Source organism: Podarcis erhardii (assembly GCF_964252035.2).
Source record: "Podarcis erhardii genome assembly, chromosome: 13".
NCBI classification, from domain to species: domain Eukaryota; kingdom Metazoa; phylum Chordata; class Lepidosauria; order Squamata; family Lacertidae; genus Podarcis; species Podarcis erhardii.
Genome location: NC_138502.1, coordinates 42,286,872 through 42,311,269, shown reverse-complemented (window position 1 = coordinate 42,311,269; position 24,398 = coordinate 42,286,872). Strand labels below are relative to the sequence as shown.

Genomic DNA, 24,398 nt, shown 5'->3' with positions numbered 1-24,398 from the left:
AGAATAGGAGAGACATAGCGGGTGGGACTTTACTTGGAGCAATGCCATTATCTAGGGCAGTGTTTCCCAACCTTGGGTCTCCAGCTGTTTTTGGACTAAAACTCCCATCATCCCTAACTAGCAAGACCAGTGGCCAGGGATGATGGGAATTGTAGTCCAAAAGCAGCTGGAGACCCAACGTTGGGAAACACTGATCTAGGGGAGACTGCATTCCTTTGTCTCTCTCTGTGACTATTGAATAAATTACTTGGTAAGAACTTTTATTGCGTATCAGCTTCTTGGCTGCCATCGTGGGAGGGATAGGATTCCCCATGGCCTGACACCAAGAGTGGCAAGGTGGGACCAAGTGTAAGGCATGAGTCACTGGAAAAGGGGTGCTTTCAGAGCTGGATCCTACTCCTGAAACATCTTAAGATGAACTACCTGTGTAGGACACGGTATCGAACAAATCCAGAATATTTCACAAGCCTTACAAGTGCACCTTCCTGACCACTTGGATTTTATCTCCATCCAGTCCCAGTTACAAGCTCCCCCCTCAGACATCTTATTCTGTCTGGTCCGACTTGGCAGATCTTTTATTGGTTTACTGGGTTGCTTTTAGGGGAGGCGAAGCTACACGTGGTTCACAGAAGAGAGCCTTTCCTACACAAACTGGCGAGCTGGAGAACCGCAGCAGCTTGTGGGTTGCGCATACATGGATGTAGATGGGACCTGGAGGACCGCCGGCTGTGACACCAAGCTTCAAGGGGCCATCTGCAAAATGAGCACAGGTGCTGTATTTGGGAGAGAACTCAGCCGGGGCAGGAGGGGATCCTCTAGTCAGCCCTGAGCCTGAATGGAGAAAAGGCCCAGACATTCCTTCTAACCAGCTCATCCCTTTCAGGGGCCCTTCCCCCGCACAAGTGGAGGTACAATGGGAGCTGCCCGAAATCTGTGGAGGATTCTTCCTGGATCCCCTTCCGGAATCACTGCTATGCCTTCCACATGGAAGTCGTGCTGGGCCAGAAAGAAGCTAAGAAGAGATGTGAGAAAGGTAAAGCGCTTCTAAGAAGTTCACAGGGAACAACCATGCTCCACTTCTCATGCCCTAGAACATGGCTTCCGGCGCAAAGTCATGTTTTCTTTTGCTCTGGCTTTTTTCTTTGTGTTTGGTTTCTTTCCTCCTTCCTTGTGCCGAAAGCACACGCCAGCATCTGTCTTGGAAGTGCATAGCTGGAGGTTTTTTTCAGTGGCATCTACCTGCCTATTCCTCCACTTGGGACTGTTGAGAAGTTCTTGTAGGTGGGACAATAATTTTTAGAAAGCAAAGTCATTAATGCACTCATCTCTTTATATTTAGCACACACAAACAATTCCCGGACAACAACACACGACAACAATGGAACATCAGAGTAATAACCAAATACCAGAACTGAAGGAATCTGCTCACCCCTACTTTGTGCCTGTTTTAGTACAGAACGGTGTGCACACGCTGTTGGCGATGCGTTTCTGTAGAAATCCCAGTTGCTGCAGACATTCTCTTCTAAAGCCCTGGCACCTTTCTCCCGAGAAAGTCAGAGAACTGCTAACTCTAAGAGTCTGTAGACTGTCGTTTTTTCCCTTTTCTTTCTCCTGCAGAGCCAGTGCTCGAGGGGAGAGCAAACAAAGTGCAGTTGTTTGGCAATAAGGCAATCAGAAGAGCTTTTACTGGGGCAGGGATTATTCTGCCCATTTAAGGGTCCTTTTTGGTTAGAAGGTTTTGCTACAGGAGCTATGTAGGGAAAACTTTTGCGGCCTTCAGGCACATAACATGCAGGCACCTGTGATTCTGTCAACCAAACTCAGTATCCTGAATATGAGTGTTTTTGGCAAGCTTTTCATGGGAAGTTTGTCCACAATGTATAAGAGATTGAGGAATGAATAAGAATTACCTGCATCAAATCCCGCCTCTCACAGAAACAGCATCCTTTCTCCCAACATGAGGGACAGTAATATTGGCTCACCTTACAGATCAAATGAATATATGAAAAGGGGTGCTTAATTTGCATATCTTTTTTTTATTCTGGTGACAAAATTTGAGCTTCCTTCATGTGGACGAGGGTGTCGTTCAGAAAATGCACAGTGCGAGAGCCTCTCGGCTGTACTCTTCTTGCCCAGTAAAACTTTCAGGCTTGTGCATCTGTTTCTTCTCCTGTTCCATCATCTCCCGCTTCCCCCACAGTTGGAGGTACAGTGCTGTCCATCCTAGACGAGATCGAGAACCTATTCGTGTGGGAGCATCTTCAGGCTTATGAGAGCCAATCCAAAGGAGCTTGGCTGGGGATGGCCTTTAACCCCAAAGGTAAGGCTGACAATGTCTTGATTGATTGATTGATTGATTGATTGATTGATTGATTGGTACGTAGTTAACAGCATGTTATCGTCATAGGAAATGAAGAGCAGTGAGGAGGGAGAGTTTGGGGCGATACCTGAAGGGTGGCGTTAATACATGAACTGAGACAAGGCATAGGCAAACTCGGCCCTCCAGATGTTTTGAGACTATAATTCCCATCATCCCTGACCACTGGTCCTGTTAGCTAGGGATGATGGGAGTTGTAGTCCCAAAACATCTGGAGGGCCAAGTTTGCCTATGCCTGACTGAGACTGAGGAGCAGTCCAGTTTATCAGTTACCCCACATATGGATCTTGGCTAGTTTGATTCCTATGCATAAAAGGACATTTAAAGTCTATAATCTGCACCCAGGGGGAACGGCAGGAGGAGAGGAGAGGGAAATGGAAGCAGTGATAAATGGGGGAAATGTGCAATCATATTTATTTAAAAGCATTTCTAAACATAGATAGGTGGCTTATAAAAAAGGTAAAGGACCCCTGACAGTTAAGTCCAGTTGAAGACAACTCAGGGGTTGCGGCACTCATCTCACTTTACCAGCTGAGGGAGATGGCGTTTGTCCGCAGACAGCTTTCCAGGTCATGTGGCCAGCAGGACTAAGCCGCTTCTGGCACAACGGAACACCAAAACCAGAGCAGCGCACAGAAACACCGTTTACCTTCCCGCTGGAGCGATACCTATTTATCTACTTGCACTTTTGGGCGTGCTTTTGAACTGCTAGGTTGGCAGGAGCAGGGACCGAGCAACGGGACCTCACTCTGTCGCAGAGATTCGAACTGCCGACCTTCTGATCGGCAAGCCCGAGAGGCTCAGTGGTTTAGACCACAGCACCACCCACGTCCCTTTAGGTGGCTTATACCCAGCCATTTTTGCCCAGCAGACTACACTGTAATCCATGGAACTTGTTTCCTCTTTCAGAAAAGGATTTTTTCATCCTTTTCTGCCGTCCAGCAGTGGTGCTCCCTCCCTCTCCCTCTCTCTCTCTCCCTCTTCTGCCACCCCACAGCATGTTTCTCCTTCCTGTGCAGGGGGCACACTTGTCTGGCATGACAACATGGCGGTGAACTATTCTAACTGGGGGCAGGATGACACGGGACCGAGCATGCTCAGCCAAAACAGCTGCTACTGGATCCAGAGCAGCAATGGGGTGTGGCACTTGGGCTCCTGCTCCAACGTCACCATGGGAGTCATCTGCAAGACAGCCCGAGGTAAGCGGGTGGTTTTGAAGGCCTTGGAGCTAAAATGTGGGGCGAGGCTTCTAATGGTCATGGGTCAGCTTCAGCATCGGGGAATGAGAGCAGTTGTTCGCTGGGGTTTATTAATGGGTCTCCATCACTACAGTCATACCTCTTGTTACGTTCGGTTCAGGTTACGTCTTTTCAGGTTGCATCCTGCGGAGACCCAGAAGTACCGGAAAGGGTTACTTCTGGGTTTCGCTGCTCGCGCATGTGCAGACGCTCAAAATGATGTCGCACGCATGTGCAGAAACGGCGAATCGCCAGACGCAGGTTGCGTTCTGCTCATGTTGCGAATGGGGCTCCGGAATGGATCCGTTCGCAACCTGAGGTACCACTGCACATTATAAGGACCAGTTGCAGTAAATCACACATGATCAGCAGCCAGTGAGGTGGGTTTCGGTGTCTCAGAGAGACTGCAAGAAATTGACGTTACTTCTCTTTTGTTTAAGTATAGAATCCTGTATATATCTTCATGCATTGAGACTTTTTCTAGTCCACTGTTGTGGTGGTGGTTTTTTGATAATGCTGATAATTTAAAGAGAAACAGCCAGCCAGTGTGCTCTTTGGGAACCTGGCCCTCTTGGACGCTGGGTGGTTTAAACCAGTATTTCCCAACCTTTGGTCTCCAGCTGTTTTTGGACTACAGTTCCCATCATCCCTGACCACTGGTCTTGCTAGCTAGGGATGATGGGAGTTGTAGTCCAAAAACAGCTGGAGACCAAAGGTTGGGAAACACTGGTTTAAACAGAATATGTTAGACATGGATTGTCCTTTGCAGACGGCCTTGGTTGTCCCAAAACTTGAGATAGAATGAAATTGTTTCTTGGGTCAGCTAAGGCCGCTGTGGGAATCTGCAGAGTTCTATGGGTTCATGAAACTCTTCATCAGCTAGTGAAAAGCGAGGCGGCTTTCAAGTAGATAAGAGAGGGAGCTGGTTGACTTGTCTAATCTAATCTTTTCCATTCTGCCTAATGAATAGTTCTGTGAAGGCTGAAAGGAGTGCATACTCTTAATCATTCCTAAATTGGTTCAGTAAAGGTATTACTTTTAATACGTTTGATTAATGTTACTTTATGGAGAAAAATGAAGGACAAAAACAGCTAGAAAGTAGGGTTGCTCTACCCGTGGACAAGGGGACAAGTGTGGTTGCAATTGAAAGAGAGGATATATTATTACTTTTATCGTTATTTTTAGGGTTGAAAGGGAAATGTAGCTAATGAAAGTCAAAGAAATGCAACAGCAAAGCATGGAGGTGGTTGCTATGGAATGTTTTGAGCAGCTCTGAAGGGCTCTTTTCAAGCAACATATGAAACAGGACTAGGAACAGGCAAATTAATGACACCCTCTTTCTTTTTTCTTTTTCTCTCTCTCTTCCTCCTGCCACCGGCTGGGCTCTCTTTCCATGGCAGCGGAAGAAAGCAGCCTCTCCAGATCAGGTACGTACCAAACTGGAAACTGGTTGCCGTGTCTCCTTGTAGGTGAGCTTGGCTTTGCCTTCTTTGAACACCAGTCCTGAAACAGATGGACTCCCAGTCTGCTAAACTGGTCGTAAAACCAGAGTCTTGTGCCTTTTGCACTGTAGAAGGTGGTGAGAATTTGAAACAGGAAAGCTGGACCTGCTTCAGTTGCAATGACTGGGCACAAGTGAATTGGACAGGCCTAGGACCCTTGTACCTATGGGACCGCCTCTCCTGGTATGCCCTGCGGAGGACCTAAGGTCCATAAATAGCAACACCCTAGAGGTCCCGGGCCCTAAGGAAGTTAGATTAGCCTTAACCAGAGCCAGGATCTTTTCAACTCTGGCTCCGGCTTGGTGGAACGCTCTGTCTCACGAGACCAGGGCCCTGCGAGATCTGATTTCTTTCTGCAGGGCCTGTAAGACCGAGTTGTTCCACCTGGCCTTTGGCTTGGAATCAACTTGATCCCCTCCCCCTCTTTCCTTTTTCCTTTCTCCTTCTGTGATGGAACGCCTCCCGGCTTTTTTCTGGCCCACGTAGGACCAGTCTGGATAGTTGGCCTTGGTGAAGATTTGACGTTTTCATCCCCCCAAAGTTTTTTATTTGAGTTTCTTCTGAAATGAGGCTGCATCTTAATGTTGTATTTTAATCTTGTTTTTAAGTTGTATTTTAATCAATTGTTTTTATACCTGGTGTTAGCCGCCCTGAGCCCGGTCTTGGCTGGGGAGGGCGGGGTATAAATAAAATTTTTTATTATTATTATTACCTCAAACAGCCTCTCTCCTCATTTGTGCTTGGAGCGCAACCTGCCCTCTGCCAACTCTCTCCCTTACCTGAAGCAGGAGGGGAAGCCCATGGTCGAAGGGTCCTAATGGACCACCCCATGGCAGCAGTTCCCACCAGGAATCCCCACCAGGGAAATTGTGGGGCCTGTAATGCAGCACCATAATTCATTGTCTGAAAAGGGCCTGTAGTATGCTGTTTGCTACTGAGGGACATTCTGCCAGGGCCCTCTGCTACCTCCTCTCCAAGGTAGGACTTGGATCTGCCTTTTGTTTAAAAAACAAGGTGAACTGCTGTTATCTACTGAGTTGAACAGGATCCAAAATGCAGCAGTCTGATTGGTCCTAGAACAATAGGATCCAGAATGCAGCAGTCTGATTGGTCCGCAGGAGCCACCCAATCCAGCTCCAGGTGGAAGTGAATCCGCACCCTGATTGGCCTACAGGAGAATCCCTGAATTAGCCAATCACGTGGGGCCCATTGTGTAAATAATGTATATAAAGCAGACGTTTTGGGGGAACTTCCATTCCTCGCTACTATGAGCTGAATAAAGAGCATGAAATCCACACTCGACTCCGAGTATATTTCAACTGCCAAGGGAGGAGCCAGCCCATCTTAGATTTATAAGCATGCCCTTTGGGAAGTCCCAACCGCTCTTAAGACTCTGCAAATACTTGAACGGTATGTTCTCAAAACCTCAGTGGTTTTGCATAGGCAATTGTTGATGTTGCTCCATCCTAGGGGTTGGTCAGGTTGGACCCTGCCAAGGATGCAGGCCCAAGGGGGTGCAAAAATATGCATCTCTCTACCCTGACTTGGAGTTGTCAAGGGTGCCAGGGACAGGGAGGGGTGCAAAGGCAGCTCCCGGCCAAGGGCGCAAGGGAGCCTAGCTATGCCTCTGGGTGTACTGAGTATCATAGAATCAGAGTTGGATGGGACCCTGAGGATCATCTAGCAATGCAGGAATACGCAGCTGTCCCATACAGGGATGGAACCTGCAACTTTGGAATTATCAGCACCACGCTCTAACCAACTGAGCTATCCATGCTTTCTCATATTTATAGAACTTGTATCTTGACCAGAATTCATCATGCCAAGGGACTCTGTTTACATTTAAACTGAACTGTTAGGTAACTGGGGACCTAGTTTATTTTATTCATCCGTTTTTTTCCTCCCAAAGGAGTGCAGGGTAGCAAGAAACAATTTAGATGGAGGAATGAGCAGAGCTTCTAGTAGTGAGGGGGTGGCACCTCAGTGCTCTGCATACTTTCTTACTCCTCTCTCATGGTTAGAGAAGCTGAATACATTCTGCAAACCGAATTTAACACATCTGTTTATAATATTCACCCCGGAATTTGGTTCTTTGGCACACAAAGGGGCTGTTTTTAGCACAGACAGATCTGTGCAAAAGTTGCCGCTCTGGCAGAGAGATTGTTACAGGCAGGTAGCCGTGTTGGTCTGCCGTAGTCTAAATAAATTAAATTAAATTAAATTTAAAAATTCCTTCCAGAAGCACCTTAGAGACCAATTAAGTTAATTATTGGTATGAGCTTTCGTGTGCATGCACACTTCTTCAGATACTTGAAACGGAAGTCACCAGACCCTTATATATAGACGGCAGAGAGATGTTAGGTGGAGATTTAGGGAGATTTTCTCCTTTTGAAACCCAAATGGCAAGAGTTTCCCCATTTCGATGTGTCTGCTCAAAATTCCACATCCCGCTAAGCAAACTGAAACTAATCCTGGCCAGTTCTGTGCACAAAATCTCCCTCTCGCTCTTCCACAAAAACGGGTCTCCTTCCCTTCTGACCCTTCTTCCCTCTCTTTTGCAGCTTTCCTGGAGAACACAAAGGCCATCGCGGTGGTTGTCCTCTCCTCCCTAGCACTGTGTGCCCTGATAGCAGTTGCTATCTATCTGTACAAGCGTCGGAGGACCTCAGAGCGAGGGGCGTTTGAGAGTGCCCGTTACAGCCGTACCAACTCCAACCCCAGTGAATCTGCAGAGAAGAACATTCTGGTGTCTGATATGGAGATGAACGAACAGCAAGACTAGTGGGGGAATTGGCGAGCCGGGGTGGGGGGGGGAGGGACCTGAGTACCTGTCATAACATGCCATCTCAACAGCAAGCCCCCGAGGACAGCATAGGGCAACAGCAGGGTCAAAAGATAGGACTGTGAACTGCTAAGGAGATGTGGAGAAATACAAAAAAAAAAAAAGTCCCATTTGTATGTGACACTAGAAGAAATTCAACCCTGGCCTTGTACGTCTGCCCTTCTCAAAGAGGAGCCATGGGAGAAAAGGGAAGGTGGTTCATTTGCTGGAGAGAGAGAGAGAGAGAGAGTTAGAAAACCTCATTTTGGATGCTCCAGTCTCTGCAGTGTCTTCTCCACATTTCCTTAGAGAATGAAAATGCAAGCATTAATTCTTCCTGGTTCTAATATTAAAACAGGGAAGGGCTTGCAGGGTTTCCTCGTGTTCTTCTTGGTAAGAACACGCCTTTCTTATTTTGGATTACTTCTTGAAGCCATGTGGATAGTTAAAAGAGTGATGGGCCCTTGAATTCCTAATAATGGTGGTTCGATCTTCTATTCCTCTGATGCCGAGATACCCCGAGATAAATGCTTCCCCAGCCGTGCCACTGCCATAGCAACCATTCTGCTGTTGAATTCTGTTGCCGTATAGAGGGCCTTTCTGCGAAAACGACTGAAAGTGGTGCCACAAGCGTTTTCGCAGCTTCAGGATGGCCTCTTGGTGACAAATGAGTAACGGGTGTGTGCTTGGGGGTGGTGAGGAAGACAGGAACGTTGCTATTTGCCTCTGCCTCTTTTAACAATGACTCCGGCTACATAGGCACTTCCTTGCAAAACTCATAAGCCATCAAAGAATTGAACATCATTATCAGCCCTTCTACAAACAAGTGGTGGTGGTGGGGAGTTCGCTAAATGGTCCTGGGGGTTGTGTCCTTTTCCCACTGATCACAAAACGTAACAATGCATCGAGTAGGTCAAGTGTGGGGCTGAGACATCTGCATTTTGAACAGGAACAATGAGCATGAGTTGTCCACCTGAGGCAAGGCCTGCTTTCCCCCCAAGAACAAAATGTTGTGGTCTGAGCACTTAAAGAAAATGCATTGTATCTGCAACAGAAACACTGCCCTGAACTTAAAATGGGAAACAAATGCATATTTATTGCAGAAAACGGGTTTTTTTTGCAGAAAGGTCCTCGGAACAACAGCATTTCTTGAGTGGAAAACGTAATATACTGGCACTTCTTTTTAATTTTAATTTTGTTGTTGCCTTGCTGGATAAGTGGTATAGACAACTTGTTTTCTGATACTTCTCATTTTATACTGTATCAAAGTGCATGTTTGACAATTATACCCTCTTTTGGGGGTATTTTGTGTGTAGATGTGATGGCCAAAGGTTCTACAATTCCCCCCTTTCCCACTTAATTCTCAATCATTCTAAGCAATGCAACAGGACACTAAAGTTTTCTTGCTTCCAGAATAAGTATACAACTTGGGTTTGAATACCATATGCTAGGAGCTAGTGAGAGACCTTGGGTGAAAGAAATGTGGAATTAAGAAAAAAAAATTGAACAAGATGCTGTGATTGTCGTTTTATCCTTTGCTTCCAACTAAATAACTTTTGAACAGTGGCTGTGCTAAAGATGATAAGGGGAGAATAGTTCTTTTCTGCTACTCAAATAATTATGAGAATTGTTGTATATATATAAAAAAATCTGGTAATTTTCACTTAAGCTGGATATTAAGTGTTCATAAAAATGTTTACCTTTGTCTCTTTAATCTTTAGGTACCTGGAAGCTGCCATACCAGGCCATGGTATGGAGAGTTTCTGAGACAATCTTAGGTTTTCCAGTTCCTTTTCCCTTGATGACTGCTGCTTGTTTCCTGGGCATCTTTTTGATTTAGATAAAGATGTTCATACATATTGGTTTATGGCTAATGCTAAACAACTTCTCTGCTCAGGGGATCGTTTTGGAGGGCTGAATTTGAATGACTTTGCCCTGGACTCCACCATGAGATGTGTGAAGTAACAATGCCTTCGGTAATACGCAGTGTGCCTTCATCTCTCTCATAAGTAGCCACAGGCCAGCCTTGTGTGTCTGGGCAATTACGGTAAGCTCCCAGGCAAAAGGCTAATTTCTGGGCTCGGGTGCTGGGAACCTCTCATTTTACAAATGAAGCAGTAACCCTTTTGCAGCAATATTGAACAGAGGATTCCAATGCAGACGTGAAAATGGTGCAGGCATGAAAACTCAGTATCCATGTTCACTGAAATGGATATTCTCTGAAACCAAAGCTTCTGCCCCAAGAATGTTGATGTGCTGTATGAGCACTTCTTCAATGTTTTGACAAAGGAATTGTCATGGAAATGCCTTCTGCCAAGAAGGCAAGCCTGCCGGTCAATATATATTCAGGAATTAAGTGCAATAGCAAGCCTGAAAGGAGGGAAGGCTCTTCTCAGATGTGTATGCTGCTGCTATTCCCTCAGACTCTCCCTCAGTAATTATGACAGTACCATAGCCACCCCTTAACAACAGTCTTGACCATGTTATTCCCCTCTCTGCTTTCAAGGTGAATAAAACGCAACCAGACAACTATCATTGCGTTCTGTACAAGGAGGGAAGAGGTATATCCCAAAATAATGAGAAGTTTGCTTCTTTGTTTGTTTGTCTGTCTGTCTGCAATTACTGGAAAAATGCCTCAGATTAAATGCATTTCCTATCACCCTTCTGAATAATGTGAAAAGGTGCTGGAAAAAAAACTGGCAACTTTTAAAGTAATTACTTTTGCTTTAAAAAAAAAAAAAGCCTTCTAGAATCTTGGAATAAAGCTTCATTTCCCCATCCGTTTCAGCAAAAGCAGACTCTTCATCTTCTTCCATGGTTTTCAGTAGTCGCAAGAAGCCAAAAATCTATTTTGCCCCATTTCTTGCTTTCTCAGAATTTACCATTCACTGTGCAGTGCGTCATTTTAATTAAAGTTGTGAAAATTCAACTCTGATTGATCCCAAGATTGGTAATGGCAGAAATTCCTCTTCAGTTACTATATTTGGACTTAAGATGAATTTCGAGAACGTCAGTCTTGCAGTCTTTTGAGATGAGCAAAATGTGGGCTCAGCCCAATTGTTCAACTTGTCCCAAACCTTTCAGCTTTCCCATCGCCTAACTCACAAACTGCTCACATAGCCTTTAGGAAAACAGCCAGGGAAGCTCATTCTCAGCTAAGACAATCTGAATGCTAGTGGGATCCACCCAATGTATCAGCCACTGAATTGTGTCAACATGTGGAGAAACCTCTGGAATTAAACTCTTAAAAACTCTAATGCACATGTCTAGATAGAAGATGGGAGTGGTAACATCATCATTAAGGGAAGGAGCTTAAGCAATGCTCTCTCTTTGAAACAGAGGCAGGTGCTGCGAGAAGTTGTCTTTTGAGCTACAATTCAAGGCACTACACTGGACCAGTTAAGCCCTTCAGTGCTAAAACACAATGGACCAAGCAAACCCATTCTGAAACAGAGCGCACATGCGTTTGTGAAAGGCATGACAGCACTGGACGACACCCAATGAGGAATGCCATTCTATCGTAGGCTCTACCACTGGGGCAGATGACTACATCCAAAGTGCCTCTCCCTATGCAGATCATAGAATCATAGAGTTGGAAGAGACCACAAGGGCCATCGAGTCCAACCCCCTGCCAAGCAGGAAACGCCATCAGAGCACTCCTGACATATGGTTGTCAAGCCTCTGCTTAAAGACCTCCAAAGAAGGAGACTCCACCACACTCCTTGGCAGCAAATTCCACTGTCGAACAGCTCTTACTGTCAGGAAGTTCTTCCTAATGTTTAGGTGGAATCTTCTTTCTTGTAGTTTGGACCCATTGCTCTGTGTCTGCTTCTCTACCAGTAATACACGTTTTCAAAAGCCGCCTTTTCACATTTGACACCAGCAATTGCAGCACAGCAGTAAGTACAAGTTCTTCAAGTGCTGCCTGCTGCAATTGTGAAAATGGGATAAATTTGCTCTAACCTTCAAGTTTCATGGCCTCTTTCCAGTGTGGGCTCTTAGTATATGGTGGACCCTCTAGTTACGTATCGCTTTGGATACATAGCTTTTGGGTTATGAATGCGGCAAACCCTGAACACTTCCAGTTATCGTTGTGTGCGCAGAAGTGCTAAATCACGCCACGTGCACAGAAGTGGCGCCTCTGCCTATGGACTTTTCGGGTTGCGGACGGACTCCCGGAATGAATTTAATTCATATCCGGAGGGTCCACTGTAATCAGTAGTCATTCAAGCTGCATTTGCTGCTATTACTATTTTAGCAGCAATCCAGCATTGGCAGTGTTGCAGATGCTGTACAGAACCCAGGAATTGGCAGTCTATGTTGGCTGCGTGATGCAGCAGGGATGGGTGGGAAGGAGAGAGGCACAGATTGCCTTAAAGCATCTCTCCTGAAAGTTCTGTCACAAGGGGAATGCCCTGGCTATCTGATATTCACCTGTGGGAATCTCCCTCCAAAACAACAACCTGTTCACTTACTGATCAATTTTTTAAAAAAGAACATGGGAGGGGGTGCCTGAGGAGTGAACAAAAGATTAAATATTTTTTATTAGGGCTTGCCATTCAAAAGGAAGGCAATAATGTTATAAGACTGATCATACAACAGTACATCAATACATTTACATTTGTGTGCCATGAAATGTCCTGTGAAAAGGCTGGGCGTACAACAACTCAGTTTTAATGTAAAAAACATTGCTTTTATCTCCAGGGAACCCTGACCCCAAAGGCGCATGTCTGAAATGGAGCAGAGTGGATTCTAGTAGGGCAGGTGCTGCAAATGTAGATACCTAGTTTGCCATCTCGGACGGTTTGCCAGAGGTCAGTCAAAGCACACATACAACACACGCGTGAAACCCTAGCCAACGTTTTAAATTTTGATCTGAGTAGCTGGGGGCCAGGAAGTAGGAGAGATTAAAAAGTTTACACTCTGCAAGTTGCTGTTAATAACCCATGTTGTTTTAAAAAGATTGTCAGTCAATATTGCAACTTCAAAAACAAAAAGAAAAGGGGGAAAACCCACAAGAATCAAACCACACAAACAGCCAAAACAACCCCAGACCCTTAAAAGTCTTTTGATTTCAATGGGTGACACGGAATATGAATGGCGTACATACTTATTGTGGCCTGGTGTTAAGAAAGAGTGAAAGTTGAAGGATGTGAAGAAGGGCTCTCGGTCAGATTCCCAAAGAGGTCTCCTCCTTAGATCCTTCTTGAGAGCTCTTTTACCCACTGTTGCCAGAATTGGCTGAATCTGCAAAGATGGAGGAAATAAATCACTTCTTAGAACGCTTTTCTGTATAATGTGGCAATTGCCTTAAATGCATTCAATACACTATTACTCAAAAGAGCAACGGAGGCTCAAATGTTCACCATAAATCCAAATTTAATTACTTATCTCCAGAGACTTGTTTTGACACATTTCATAAAATCGGGGAGCCAGAGAGCCCAAAAAGTAAGGCATCCAAGGTGCCAAATTTAGTTAACTCCTACTTGCCATATGCTAGGACTATCTGAAAGGATGTGGATATATGTTATGTTAGGAAATTCGACTCAAATAAATGAAAGGCTGCTTTAAGGAGGCTTGTACTGGTGTCAGTCCCCCATGACTGCTGTAAACAATGCAAGAACTATAGGAGTGCAGGCAGTCTGGTCGTGGGGGAGAAAAGGTTGAATGATGACCAGTGAGACCCTTTCAAATTATATTTTCCTATGATTGTACAGAGGGAAAAGTTGTCCTTCTAACAGTGCAATTCTAATAACCATGTCTACTCAGAAGTAAGTCATACTGAATTAAGTGGAGCTTACTCCCAGTGGGTTACGATTGCAGTCCAAAGCAAATGTTTTATTTTCAATTCAACTTTTTCACTGCATAAGCTTGCGCAACTGTTAAATAAAGAGAGATGGAACTCAAGAAGTCAAGAGAATGTGCAGAGATAACTTGGAGCACAGCTTCAAATTCTACTGAGGCTGCAAGCGCTCAGCTCCGAAATGTGATATTATAAAGGAGGGAAATCCCCTTGGTACATGCAGAGTGCATTTCACCTCATCGCTCGTTAACCACATTGGACACCATGAGTTGGGGCGTTACTGGGGCATAACTGACCAAGCTAAAAAGCTGTTTGCCACATTTCTGTAACTTAGCTAAATACAGTATAAGGGGCCTCTTGATTTGAATGTTATTCTTATTTAGGAACTTCAAAAGTGGTAGGAGCCATGTGGGTATGTTGACGGAAAACCAACTTTCTTTGGACACCTTGAAGGGGGTGTGTGTGTGTGTGTGCGCGTGCGCTCCCATACACACACAGTGCTTTTTTCTGGGAGTACGCAGGTGTACACATACCCCTAAACATTTTGTGAATCTAAGTTTGGCCTCATTGAGGGGCATTATTTCAACATGAGTAGGAAAGTGAGAGTACCCCTAAACATTTTCTAAGAAAAAAAGCACCATATATATTATAAGCAGTGGAACATCACAGTCCTTCTGTGATAGACTTGTCCTTGCTTTCAGACATACCCCTAATATAAAACAGACAAAAGCGGAGGAAGAAGACCTTGCCGCTAACCCAGATGTGAACTCTATCCCCGTGTCTACTCAAGCATTACAAATCCTAATAAAAGCCAATGCCATAGGGTTCACCTGCTTACTCAATATGATACGCTACAGTCTGTTTGCAAAAGAATAAGCAAAACGCCCAGAAACCAATGGGGAGAAGCCTTCGGTTTCCCAAGGCACTTCAAATGGAGATTCCAGTGTGAAATTGCTATATTAGAATTTACACAAGGAAGTCTTTGCTTGAGCCAAGACAGGCCTCAGTCAATTTCATACCCACTGTTGATGTTACTTAACAAAGGAAGGGTTATCGTTATCGCCAGTTATTGCTGTTGTGACTAGTCATCATTATAGTATCTGTTTGTTTAAGCCTTATATAGAACTACCAGTGACCTTCTTGAATCTTGGAGCTTTTTTGCACCACTGCATATCCACCTGAGTGTATATATAATATATTATACACACATACAAATATACACAACTATACCTGCTGACTGAGGATTGTTTTTCCTGCTCTAGTCTGGAAAGCACAATAAACCTGGTAGGCTGTAATCTGAACTAGGAGGGTTTTTTTCTAAGTAAATGTGCATAGTATTTACCAACAATGAACGGGTCTAAATGGCACAATAGGGCAACACCTCTATTAGCATTCATTAAAATCTCACAATGCAGCAAGCAAGATGGGGAATTTCAAGTTTCCTGAAATGCACTGTCAAGCTTTAAAAAAAGCGAGAGGAAAAAAGCTGTGCCTCAAAGCGAAGTTTTACATTTGCCACAGAGTCAGGCTATTTTCCAGGAGGTGGTAAAAGGGCTTTTAAAGCTCAATCTTCTATAAGAACCCCTGTGAGATTTACTCCTAGGTAAGTAGAGGGTTGCAGACTTGTTAACATTGCTGAATGCAAAACAGCTCAGATTGCACCAGGGGCTACTGGGACAAAACACCTCCCTCCCAATAATGACTATTCATCTATTTGCCTATTTCCAGTGCTTAAACAAAAGACACAGGCTCCCTGTAAGACAGAGGAAGGGGTCTGTGCAACTGGTTTTCCCCATTCACGTTCATTGTGGTAAGTTACAGGGAGAAGCTGCTACCAGCATCCTTGTTGGACAAGTGGATGAAGCTGCGCTTGGGCTTCAGTCCCTACTTGTTTATAATACAACCACTATAACTCTCTCCCCCTGCTTGTCAATTAATTTCTACCCTTTCAGATACCTTGAGCTCTCCTTTGTACAAAGCAAACAAGGGCTAGGAAACACTTCCCATTTTCATAATGCCCCATAGAATATAATTCCCATTTTGACAAACCTCCAGTTCTTCTAAAATCACACAGCTTCCCTTTGTTATTTAGAGAAACCAGAGCATCTTCTGCAGTGCCTGTGGCTTAATGAGACACCTGCACCTCTGATTAGATGCACCGTAAGGGAATCTAGAATCTTGGTAGATCTAAGATTCCTTTATGAGGAATACTGCAAAAAGTTACTGAGAGATAGTAGGAGTTGCTGTAAGCCCTACATAAACCTACTTTGGTTTTCCTCTGTTCTAGGCTGTCTTGAGAGCTAGGGGGAAAGGAAAAAAGGATTAATACATGTTGCTCCTAATAAGAGTGACGAGACACATAGTATTTCAACAACAATGTTGTTGGCATGGCCTGCGGAAAAGGCACTTTAAAGGAGGACAAAGAAACATCTTAAAAATCCAAGACAAGTGGGTAAACCATCCCACTGCGGAAATGTAAGGTGCAGTGAAAATAATGTTAAAAGAGACAATCAATAGGTAAATGTTTTGTTTGTCTATAAAATGAAAAAGAAATCCTATATTGGGGGGAGAGGGGTTCTATAGGGTCTTCAAGCAGAAGACAGGAGGTTTGAAAAAAACCTGGAAAGACACCTAGAATTTTGGCAGTTTAGTATACGATGTCACAAGTAAAGCATGCATTTCTGCTAAAGTACATACCAATAAGTACCCATAGGTTCCTTTTTTTATATGTGTGCCTTACATATGGTCATATTAAAGCTATTGGCCTGTTTAAGGCATCCTGGATATTTATGACGTGTTAGAGGATTGTAATTTCGTAGCTAAGTCGCTTTATTTATTTCTTTGCTCGCTTGTTTCTGATGTCATAAATGAGACACATGAGGCAAAGGGAAGAGCACTTGTGTGGGGCAATGAAGGGGGTGAAAGATATGATAGTGTCTGAGAGCCAGCCCCATGCAACCCTGTAAGTAGCAAAAAGGGGTCATAAATGTGTAACTGATTTAGCAGTTATCTGACAGGACCTAATTACCAAATGGCCAAAGATGCTGACAGATACAGAATTCATCTACAGCTATGGTTGCTACAAGTGGAGACTGAAGACAGCCCTTGGAAACAATCACATTGCAGCACAGAGTTTTTTATGGCAGTGCTTACGGTCCTGTACTGACATCAGATTAGCCAAGAAGCAGAACAGAATGCCCTGCGATAAAAGATGAAGAACTGGCATTAACTGGTTTTAGGCTGCAATCCTAAACACGCACCCTAGTGCCCGTTGGGCAAAGCAGGACTTACTTCTAAGAACATGCGTAGGATTGCCCTGTCTCACAACCAGCATAGTAGGGCAGTTGAGTCTAACCGAATGATGCGATTCATCTCACAGCTGCTTCACCCTTTACCAGTTTAGGTACCCTGGTATTTTCAGCAGAAGATATTAAACCAGCAAAGGGAAGATGCAATAAACATGCCACAGGGGACAGAGGCCAATTTCTGCTCCTTGAAACAGGACCCTAAGAGTTTGGGTCACTTTTACATCAAACACTGCATACATAACTTATCACAGCAATCACTGATGGGAGGCTAGTGAACCTAGGTTGCTGTGTATAAACAACGAGATGGAATTAGATATCTTTCTCCTCTTACCCGATCTCGGGAGGCTTGGTTGTAGTTTAATCTCATGAGTTCTGCAAACCTTTGCTCATACAGGTGAAGCAACAGCACAAGATAGAGGCCTGAGTTCATCAGTTCATCCTGGGCCTGTATGTAGGGGGAGAAATGCTTCTGAGTTTCTGCCACAACTGGATGAGCATGCTAGCTGCAACTCCACATGACCCCGGTTGCCTTCCATGAGCTTCTGAAGCAAGGAGGCCTTGCCTATTCATGGAAGAAGAAGAGGAGGAGTTTGGATTTGATATCCCGCCTTTCACTCCCCTTCAGGAGTCTCAAAGCGGCTAACAATCTCCTTTCCCTTCCTCCCCCACAACAAACACTCTGTGAGGTGAGTGGGGCTGAGAGACTTCAGAGAAGTGTGACTGGCCCAAGGTCACCCAGCAGCTGCATGTGGAGGAGCGGAGACACGAACCCGGTTCCCCAGATTACGTGACTACCGCTCTTAACCACTACACCACACTGACCACTGGAGGCTCCCTGAAGATTTCAGAACTTTTTGCATTGCTAGATGCAGGTATGGGGGACATTTTTCTGCCTCATACAGAACTCTGTGGGTTCTGCATGGCGTTGTTGGGTGGAGCAACATTACATCCCAGCCACAAAAAGCCAGAAGTTTCCTTCCATACCATTCTCCATCCAAGCTATTGGCATGGCCGCAGTTCAAGGACATATTTCAGCCAGGCAGAAACCCTTGAGAGGACACAGATAAGAGGCACTGAAGGGTCTGAGGAGGGCAATTTGAAGAGGGTGCATGGTTTGGGGAGAGTCCTGAATGGCCGCATTTGCCCCCAAGGTCTGAGGCTCTTCAAGCGTGCCTTGTTGTCTGCTTGCATTTCTTTCGCCAAAGCTTGTGTTCCCTTTTCCTTCTGATTCAGGCAAGATTTCCACTTTCGGAAAGATGCCTGCTTGTCTCCAATGGCTTCCTTGATTCTTCTCATTGACCATGGCAGCACCCACTTGGCCTTTGTGCTACATATTCAGTCTAGCTGAGCTTCTAATGTTCTGGTCTTATATATCCTTCAGCATTCCCTTTCAACTTCCCTTTTATCAATATCCTTATTTTCTAAAAGTTTCTCCTTTGGAAGCCAACCATGGAAATTGTCAAATTACATCTATGTTGACTTTGACAGCTTCACAACCACTGTTCCCAGTCAGTTCAGCAACATTTACGTCTCGCACTAGTTCCTGGGTACCACTTAAGATCAAGGCCCTGGTGACCACCTCTCTCGCCATTTCCATGACAAGCTGTTATAAGGCACAGTCATTTCAGGGCATCTAGAAATGTTACCTCTCTGTCGTGAATTTACCCAGTCAATTGAACCTGCCAGTTTCTACAAAACGTCCTCCTTTGGATGTCTTATTCATTTCATTCTCCACTTCATTATTGTCATGGACATTTTGTTAAGGGGGATGATAGTATATGCCTAGTACTAAATGACTCTTGGGATCAACACTCTGATTCAATAATAATAATAATAATAATAATAATAATAATTTATTTATACCCCACCCTCCCCAGCCAAGACCAGGCTCAGGGTGGCTAACAACCAATAATAAAAACAAGTTGATTAAAATACAATTTAAAAACAAGATTAAAATACAACATTAAAACATTATTATGCAGCGTCTTCAGAGGAGGAGAAAGGAAAAAGAAAGAGGGGGAGGGAATCAAACTGATTCTAAGCCAAAGTGGAACCAGGTGGAACAACTCTGTCTTACAGGCCCTGCGGAAAGAAATCAGATCCTACAGGGCCCTGGTCTCATGAGACAGAATGTTCCACCAGGCCGGAGCCAGTGTTGAAAAGGCCCTGGCTCTGGTTGAAGCCAATCTAACTTCCTTTGGGCCTTGGACTTCTAGGGTGTTGCTGTTTATTGACCTTGAGGCTCTCCCTGGGGCATAGTGGGAGAGGCGGTCCCGTACGTATGAGGGTCCTAGGCCGTGAAGGGCTTTAAAGGTCAAAACCAGCACCTTAAATCTGATCCTGTACTCCACCGGGAGCCAGTGCAGCTGGAAAAGCACTGGGTGAATATGCTCCCATGGCAGAGACCCCGTGAGGAGCCTCGCTGCAGCATTCTGCACCCGCTGGAGTTTCTGGGACAGCTTCAAGGGCAGCCCCGCGTAGAGTGAATTACAGTAGTCAAGCCTGGAGGTGACCGTTGCATGGATCACTGTGGCCAGGTCGGGGTGGGAAAGGTAAGGAGAGGAGAGGAGTCTGCCCCTTTTGTGATTTCTAAATTGTTGGACTTGGTGCTCTTTGAGGTATGGAATGCTTCCCTGTTGCTCCTATAGAATTTGTTTTCCAAGATAACCATATCCCACCACATCTGCCCATTCTGCCAGGTATTCAACACACCTGCTGTATCTATGCTGTCCTTTAAAGCCAAGCACTCCAACTCACTAATCTTGGCTCAGAGGCTTCTTTCATTGGCGTGTAAACACTAACACACCGCATTTCTCTACAAATTGAATTTTTCCTATGGTGCTTTGGCCTGTTTAAATGGCTATCTGTCCCTCTGCATTTTAGATGCCTGGTCCTAGTTTACTGCTGGTCCTAGTTAACTGATGCCTGGTCCTAGTTTACTGATAATCATAAACATGTCTTTCCTGGCCATATTTTTTCTATATAAAAGTGCACACGCCATTCTTCATTAGAAGATGATTCATCCTGGTAATTTCATTTGGTGTTTTGTATCATTTCCAGCTTAGCTATGACAGCAAACATTTCTCTAAGCACAGGTGCCTTTCAAATAAGCTTCTACTAATTGCTGAATTTTTCTTGTAAGATACAGAAGAACTGAAGAGCCAAACCAAAATAAAGTAAATAGAACATACATTTATATACAGTAGTGTTACGATACTGGGTGTTCGGCTTTCAGGACTGCATTGTCTCTTTTCAGTACCACTCCCACCCCAGTTAAAAGTCAAAAGATGCAGGTTTTAAGAGTTTACTAAGGTATCTTGCCATTTGAAAAACACAAAATAAAAAAACCTCTGAGAACACTGATGAACTGAAATCCCTGTAGAATAAAGACAAGGCGGGATTTCCCTCTTGTCACAGCACTTTCATCTCTACCTAACAAGTCATTTAATGACTTCATTTAATTGCAAGTTTCGTTTGCTTAAAATGAATTGTCCAAGGTGATGTGCAGGTTTTAGAAAATGATCATCAACTAGCATTATTTGGGAAGTTAGACATTGCTTAAAATATGAAAACTGAGTAAGTGCACATCTCTCCCTTGAACTTTCTGTTTTCCATGAAGACTTACAGGCCTTTGTGCAGCAGGATGTTCAGGTTACCTGTTCTGTTTAATAACCGTAGCCTGTTCTCGGACCTTACAATGAAAGGTGAGTAAAAAATAAATAACAGTTCATATGAAGACCTTATCAGGGCGCCCATTTCGTTTCTTACCCGGGACTGCTGATGATTCCTGTAATAGTCGTTCACGTTAAAATCATCCAGATCTACAGTAAGGCTCTGCTTACAGAGTTCACATGTTTTCACTGCACCAAGTTCAGCACCTGAAGAACAAAAATTCTTTGCTTTATCTTATATGCAGCACATACTTGCTGTAGGTTGAAAAATCCCACATTCCACTGAATACTACTCCAGAAATTTGCTCTGTTCAAGGCTCTGTGTATACCTTGTGATACAATATTTGGCACCAGAGGTACTAGCATGATTTTCTGGCCACAATACACTATATGTGGATTGGGTACTCCACCCTATTTACAAATGAGGACAGAGAGTAGCATATACCGTATTGGCCCGAATATAAGCCGCACTTTTCCCCCTCCAAATTCCGATTGTGAAAAGTTAAAGTGTGGCTTATACTCGGAACTGAGCACTGCATGCCCGCCTCCCAGCACTACCGCCCTGAACAGGGGACAGGGGCGGCCGGTGCCAGCTTGGGGAGGTGATGCCAGGACTGCTGAGAGGCGGGCGCGCAGCACACTTGAAACTGAGTGCCAGTGGTAGCTTGGGGAGTGGGGCACTGAGCGCCGGCCGACCCCGGTTCAGGGCAGTAGTGCCAGGAGATGGGTGCGCAGCACATTTGAAACCGAGCGCCGGCTCTGTGAGCCAGATCGCGTCTGCACAAATGCAATTTCCGGTGCTGTGGAAGCAAATCCCTGCTCTGCCGGTTTAGCGCAGCGTGCGGGGACTCGCCAAGCGGGTGGCTTGGTTTGGGGCCGGCTAGGGGGCCATTTAAATGACCCCAGTGGGCCGCTTGTGGCCCATGGGCCACAGGTTGCTGACCCCTGATCTAATCATATGTCTGAGAAAAAGATCTCTTGAACTACTTTTGTTTTGGAAATTTTCACAGGGCCACGTTCATCTTTTGTGAGACGTTCATTTGATCTAAAGCTTAGGAGGCTGCTAAGCCTCGTATTGGGGTTTGCCCAAGACATTTTGCTGCCTAAGGCAAAAGACAAGATGGTATCTCCCACCCCAATTCCATGTATCAAAACTGACCAGACTGGAGCTGAAACTTACTTCAGCACAATGGGACCATGCTTAGCTCAGTTGGTAGAGCATGAGACTCTTAATCTCAAGGTTGTGGGTTCGATCCTGTACAGTGGTACCTCAGGTTAAGAACTTAATTCATTCTGGAGGTCCATTCTTAACCTGAAACTGTTCTTAACCTGAGGTACCACTTTAGCTAATGGGGCCTCCAGCTGCCACCGCGCCGCCACCACACAATTTCTGTTCTCATCCTGAAGCAAAGTTCTTAACCCGAGGTACTATTTCTGGGTTAGCGGAGTCTGTAACCTGAAGCATCTGTAACCTGAAGCGTATGTAACCCGAGGTACCACTGCATTGGGTGAAAGATTCCTGCACTGCAGGGAGTTGGATGAGATGGCCTTGGGGTCCCTTCTAACTCTACAATTCTAGGATTCTATGTTCTCTGTCACACCTGAGGGCAACAGGCAAGGCTGCTGAGCAGACAAGGCACAGCTTGGAGCAGCAGCTTAGCTTTGTTTTAAGTTAAAGGAGAGAAGACAAGAACCTTCACTGAATTGTAAGAATCACCCCCCCCCACAAGCCCAAAAAGTGCTGCAACTTTTGCCTGTCCCCACAAAAGCTGCTGATATTTCTCTCCCCACACCTTTGTGGGGAACAAGTGATCCTACAGAGGTGCAGTGGGGGAATTGTAACCAGCTACAAATAAAGCCACAAGCCTAAAGTTGTTGTTGGATTTGTTTCCAACAGTCCTCAGCACCTGGGCAGCACTGTCCCTATTTGTTTGCTGGGTGACACAGGAGAAGCAATGAACTCTTGCTTGGCCCTGTCCATTTCTGTGCATGATGCCTGTGTTGAAACCCAAACAAGGTGTGAACATTTGAAATATCTCTTTTCCTAGTCATCTGCTGCTGATGCTCTTCATCAGTAGATGGTCAATGACAAGATCAACTAGCCCAACCATAAACTATTAAGCTGTGGTACCTGGTTGGAACACAAGGTTGCTTGCTTTCATGATATTTCTTCTAAGTGTGCATGTACTGTTTGGGTGTACAATCTGCAAAATTTGGAAGCATTTTCTCAGAGAAAGCACATAAGCATCACAGCCTGTTGTTTTCTTGGTTTCGAGATCCTTTTTGATGTGCTGATGCTAAAGAAAGTCATTCCTAGTTAATTTTCTTTGCCTGTTCTATCATGCTTTTCCTTTCCAGTAAGGTATTACATGACTCATTCTCCCTGCTTTGGCCTGATGTAACCTTGTTATACCATTTAACCCCAGCATAGACCAGACTATCAAGGATGATATCATTGAAGAAGAATAAGTGTACAGTGGTACCTCGGGTTAAGTACTTAATTTGTTCCAGAGGTCTGTACTTAACCTGAAACTGTTCTTAACCTGAAGCACCACTTTAGCCAATGGGGCCTCCCGCTGCCGCCGCGCTGCACGATTTCTGTTCTCAACCTGAAGCAAAGTTCTTAACTTGAAGCACTATTTCTGGGTTAGCGGATGCGTAACCTGAAGTGTATGTAACCTGAAGCGTATGTAACCTGAGGTAGCACTGTAGTTATTTTCACTGTTACACCATATACACAAGTGTCTTTGGGGGAGGGAAAGCATTTGCAAAATCTGTTTTACTTTAAATAATTCCACTTTTATGTGGCCATTTCTCATGAGCTGTATGCAGAAACAAAGGTAATGAAATTACAGGTTTGGTAGTTATGGAGGGCTTGTTTTTTGTCCAGCCTCCAAAGCCAATACATACTCTGAGTAGGCATAGAGTACAGGAGGATATTCCTTTAGCAGAACTACATGTAAAAGTCCCTCCTTACTGAGACTGTAAATAATTTTACTGAAGCATGTTAGTAAACCATCTTGCAACACATAAAACACCCTGATAACTTTGAAAAGCTGTTGAAAAACACTATATATTTTAACCAAATAGTTTTAAATGAATTGAACGTATAGAAGTCCAGTTATATGCATTTTTCTTTCATATAAAACATTCCAAATTTGTGGCCTTTCTCCAACTGATTTTGGTGGAGTTTAGGTATGCTTATTGTGACATCTTTCTGACAGCTCAAACCTAGGCATGTCTGAAGGCAGCCCTGTTTAGGGAAGCTTTTAATGTTTGATGTAGTACAGTATTTTAATATTTTTTTGGGAAGCCGCCCAGAGTGGCTGGGTATAAATAATAAATAATTATTATTATTATTATTATTATTATTATTATTATTATTATTATTATTAAGAAAAGTCTTATTAAGTTTAATGGAGCTTACTCCCAAGTAAGTGGGTATAAGATTGCAACCTCAGTATGAATAAAAGCACGTAACATTTTTGCTGAGGTATTCTCAGCCCTCTCTTAGTGGGAGTTATAAGGTTTTCCCAGACATATACATAGCACCTGATGAGCAGCCTAGTTCAAGACTGAGCAAGTCATATTTCTGCCACTTTTGATTGTTGCCAGAGTAGAAGGGGAACAGTCAAGCATTTCTAAATCTAGTTTTGCTTTGATGTCAGCAGACAGTAC

At 44.4% G+C, this 24,398-nt stretch overlaps 2 protein-coding genes across 6 annotated transcripts in view; one reads left to right on the top strand and one right to left on the bottom strand.

The window, feature by feature from the left end:
- Positions 1-10,731, top strand: part of MRC2 (mannose receptor C-type 2) — an 85,885-nt gene extending 75,154 nt beyond the window's left edge. The window contains exons 25-30 of the mRNA XM_081837605.1: positions 602-770; positions 884-1,033; positions 2,201-2,320; positions 3,397-3,576; positions 5,016-5,042; positions 7,679-10,731. Of these exons, the coding sequence (XP_081693731.1) occupies positions 602-770; positions 884-1,033; positions 2,201-2,320; positions 3,397-3,576; positions 5,016-5,042; positions 7,679-7,899 (867 nt within the window). The 3' untranslated portion in view covers positions 7,900-10,731. The remainder of the gene's footprint in view (positions 1-601; positions 771-883; positions 1,034-2,200; positions 2,321-3,396; positions 3,577-5,015; positions 5,043-7,678) is intronic.
- A 1,724-nt stretch (positions 10,732-12,455) lies between these two features.
- The window catches only part of MARCHF10 (membrane associated ring-CH-type finger 10), a 31,210-nt gene continuing 19,267 nt past the window's right edge, over positions 12,456-24,398 (bottom strand). For all 5 annotated transcript variants that reach the window (XM_081837775.1, XM_081837772.1, XM_081837774.1 and 2 more), the window contains 4 exons: positions 20,818-20,927; positions 17,381-17,494; positions 16,008-16,041; positions 12,456-13,185 (listed from right to left, as the gene is read on the bottom strand). In XM_081837775.1, coding sequence (XP_081693901.1) covers positions 13,157-13,185; positions 16,008-16,041; positions 17,381-17,494; positions 20,818-20,927 — 287 coding nt within the window. In that variant the 3' untranslated portion in view covers positions 12,456-13,156. The remainder of the gene's footprint in view (positions 13,186-16,007; positions 16,042-17,380; positions 17,495-20,817; positions 20,928-24,398) is intronic.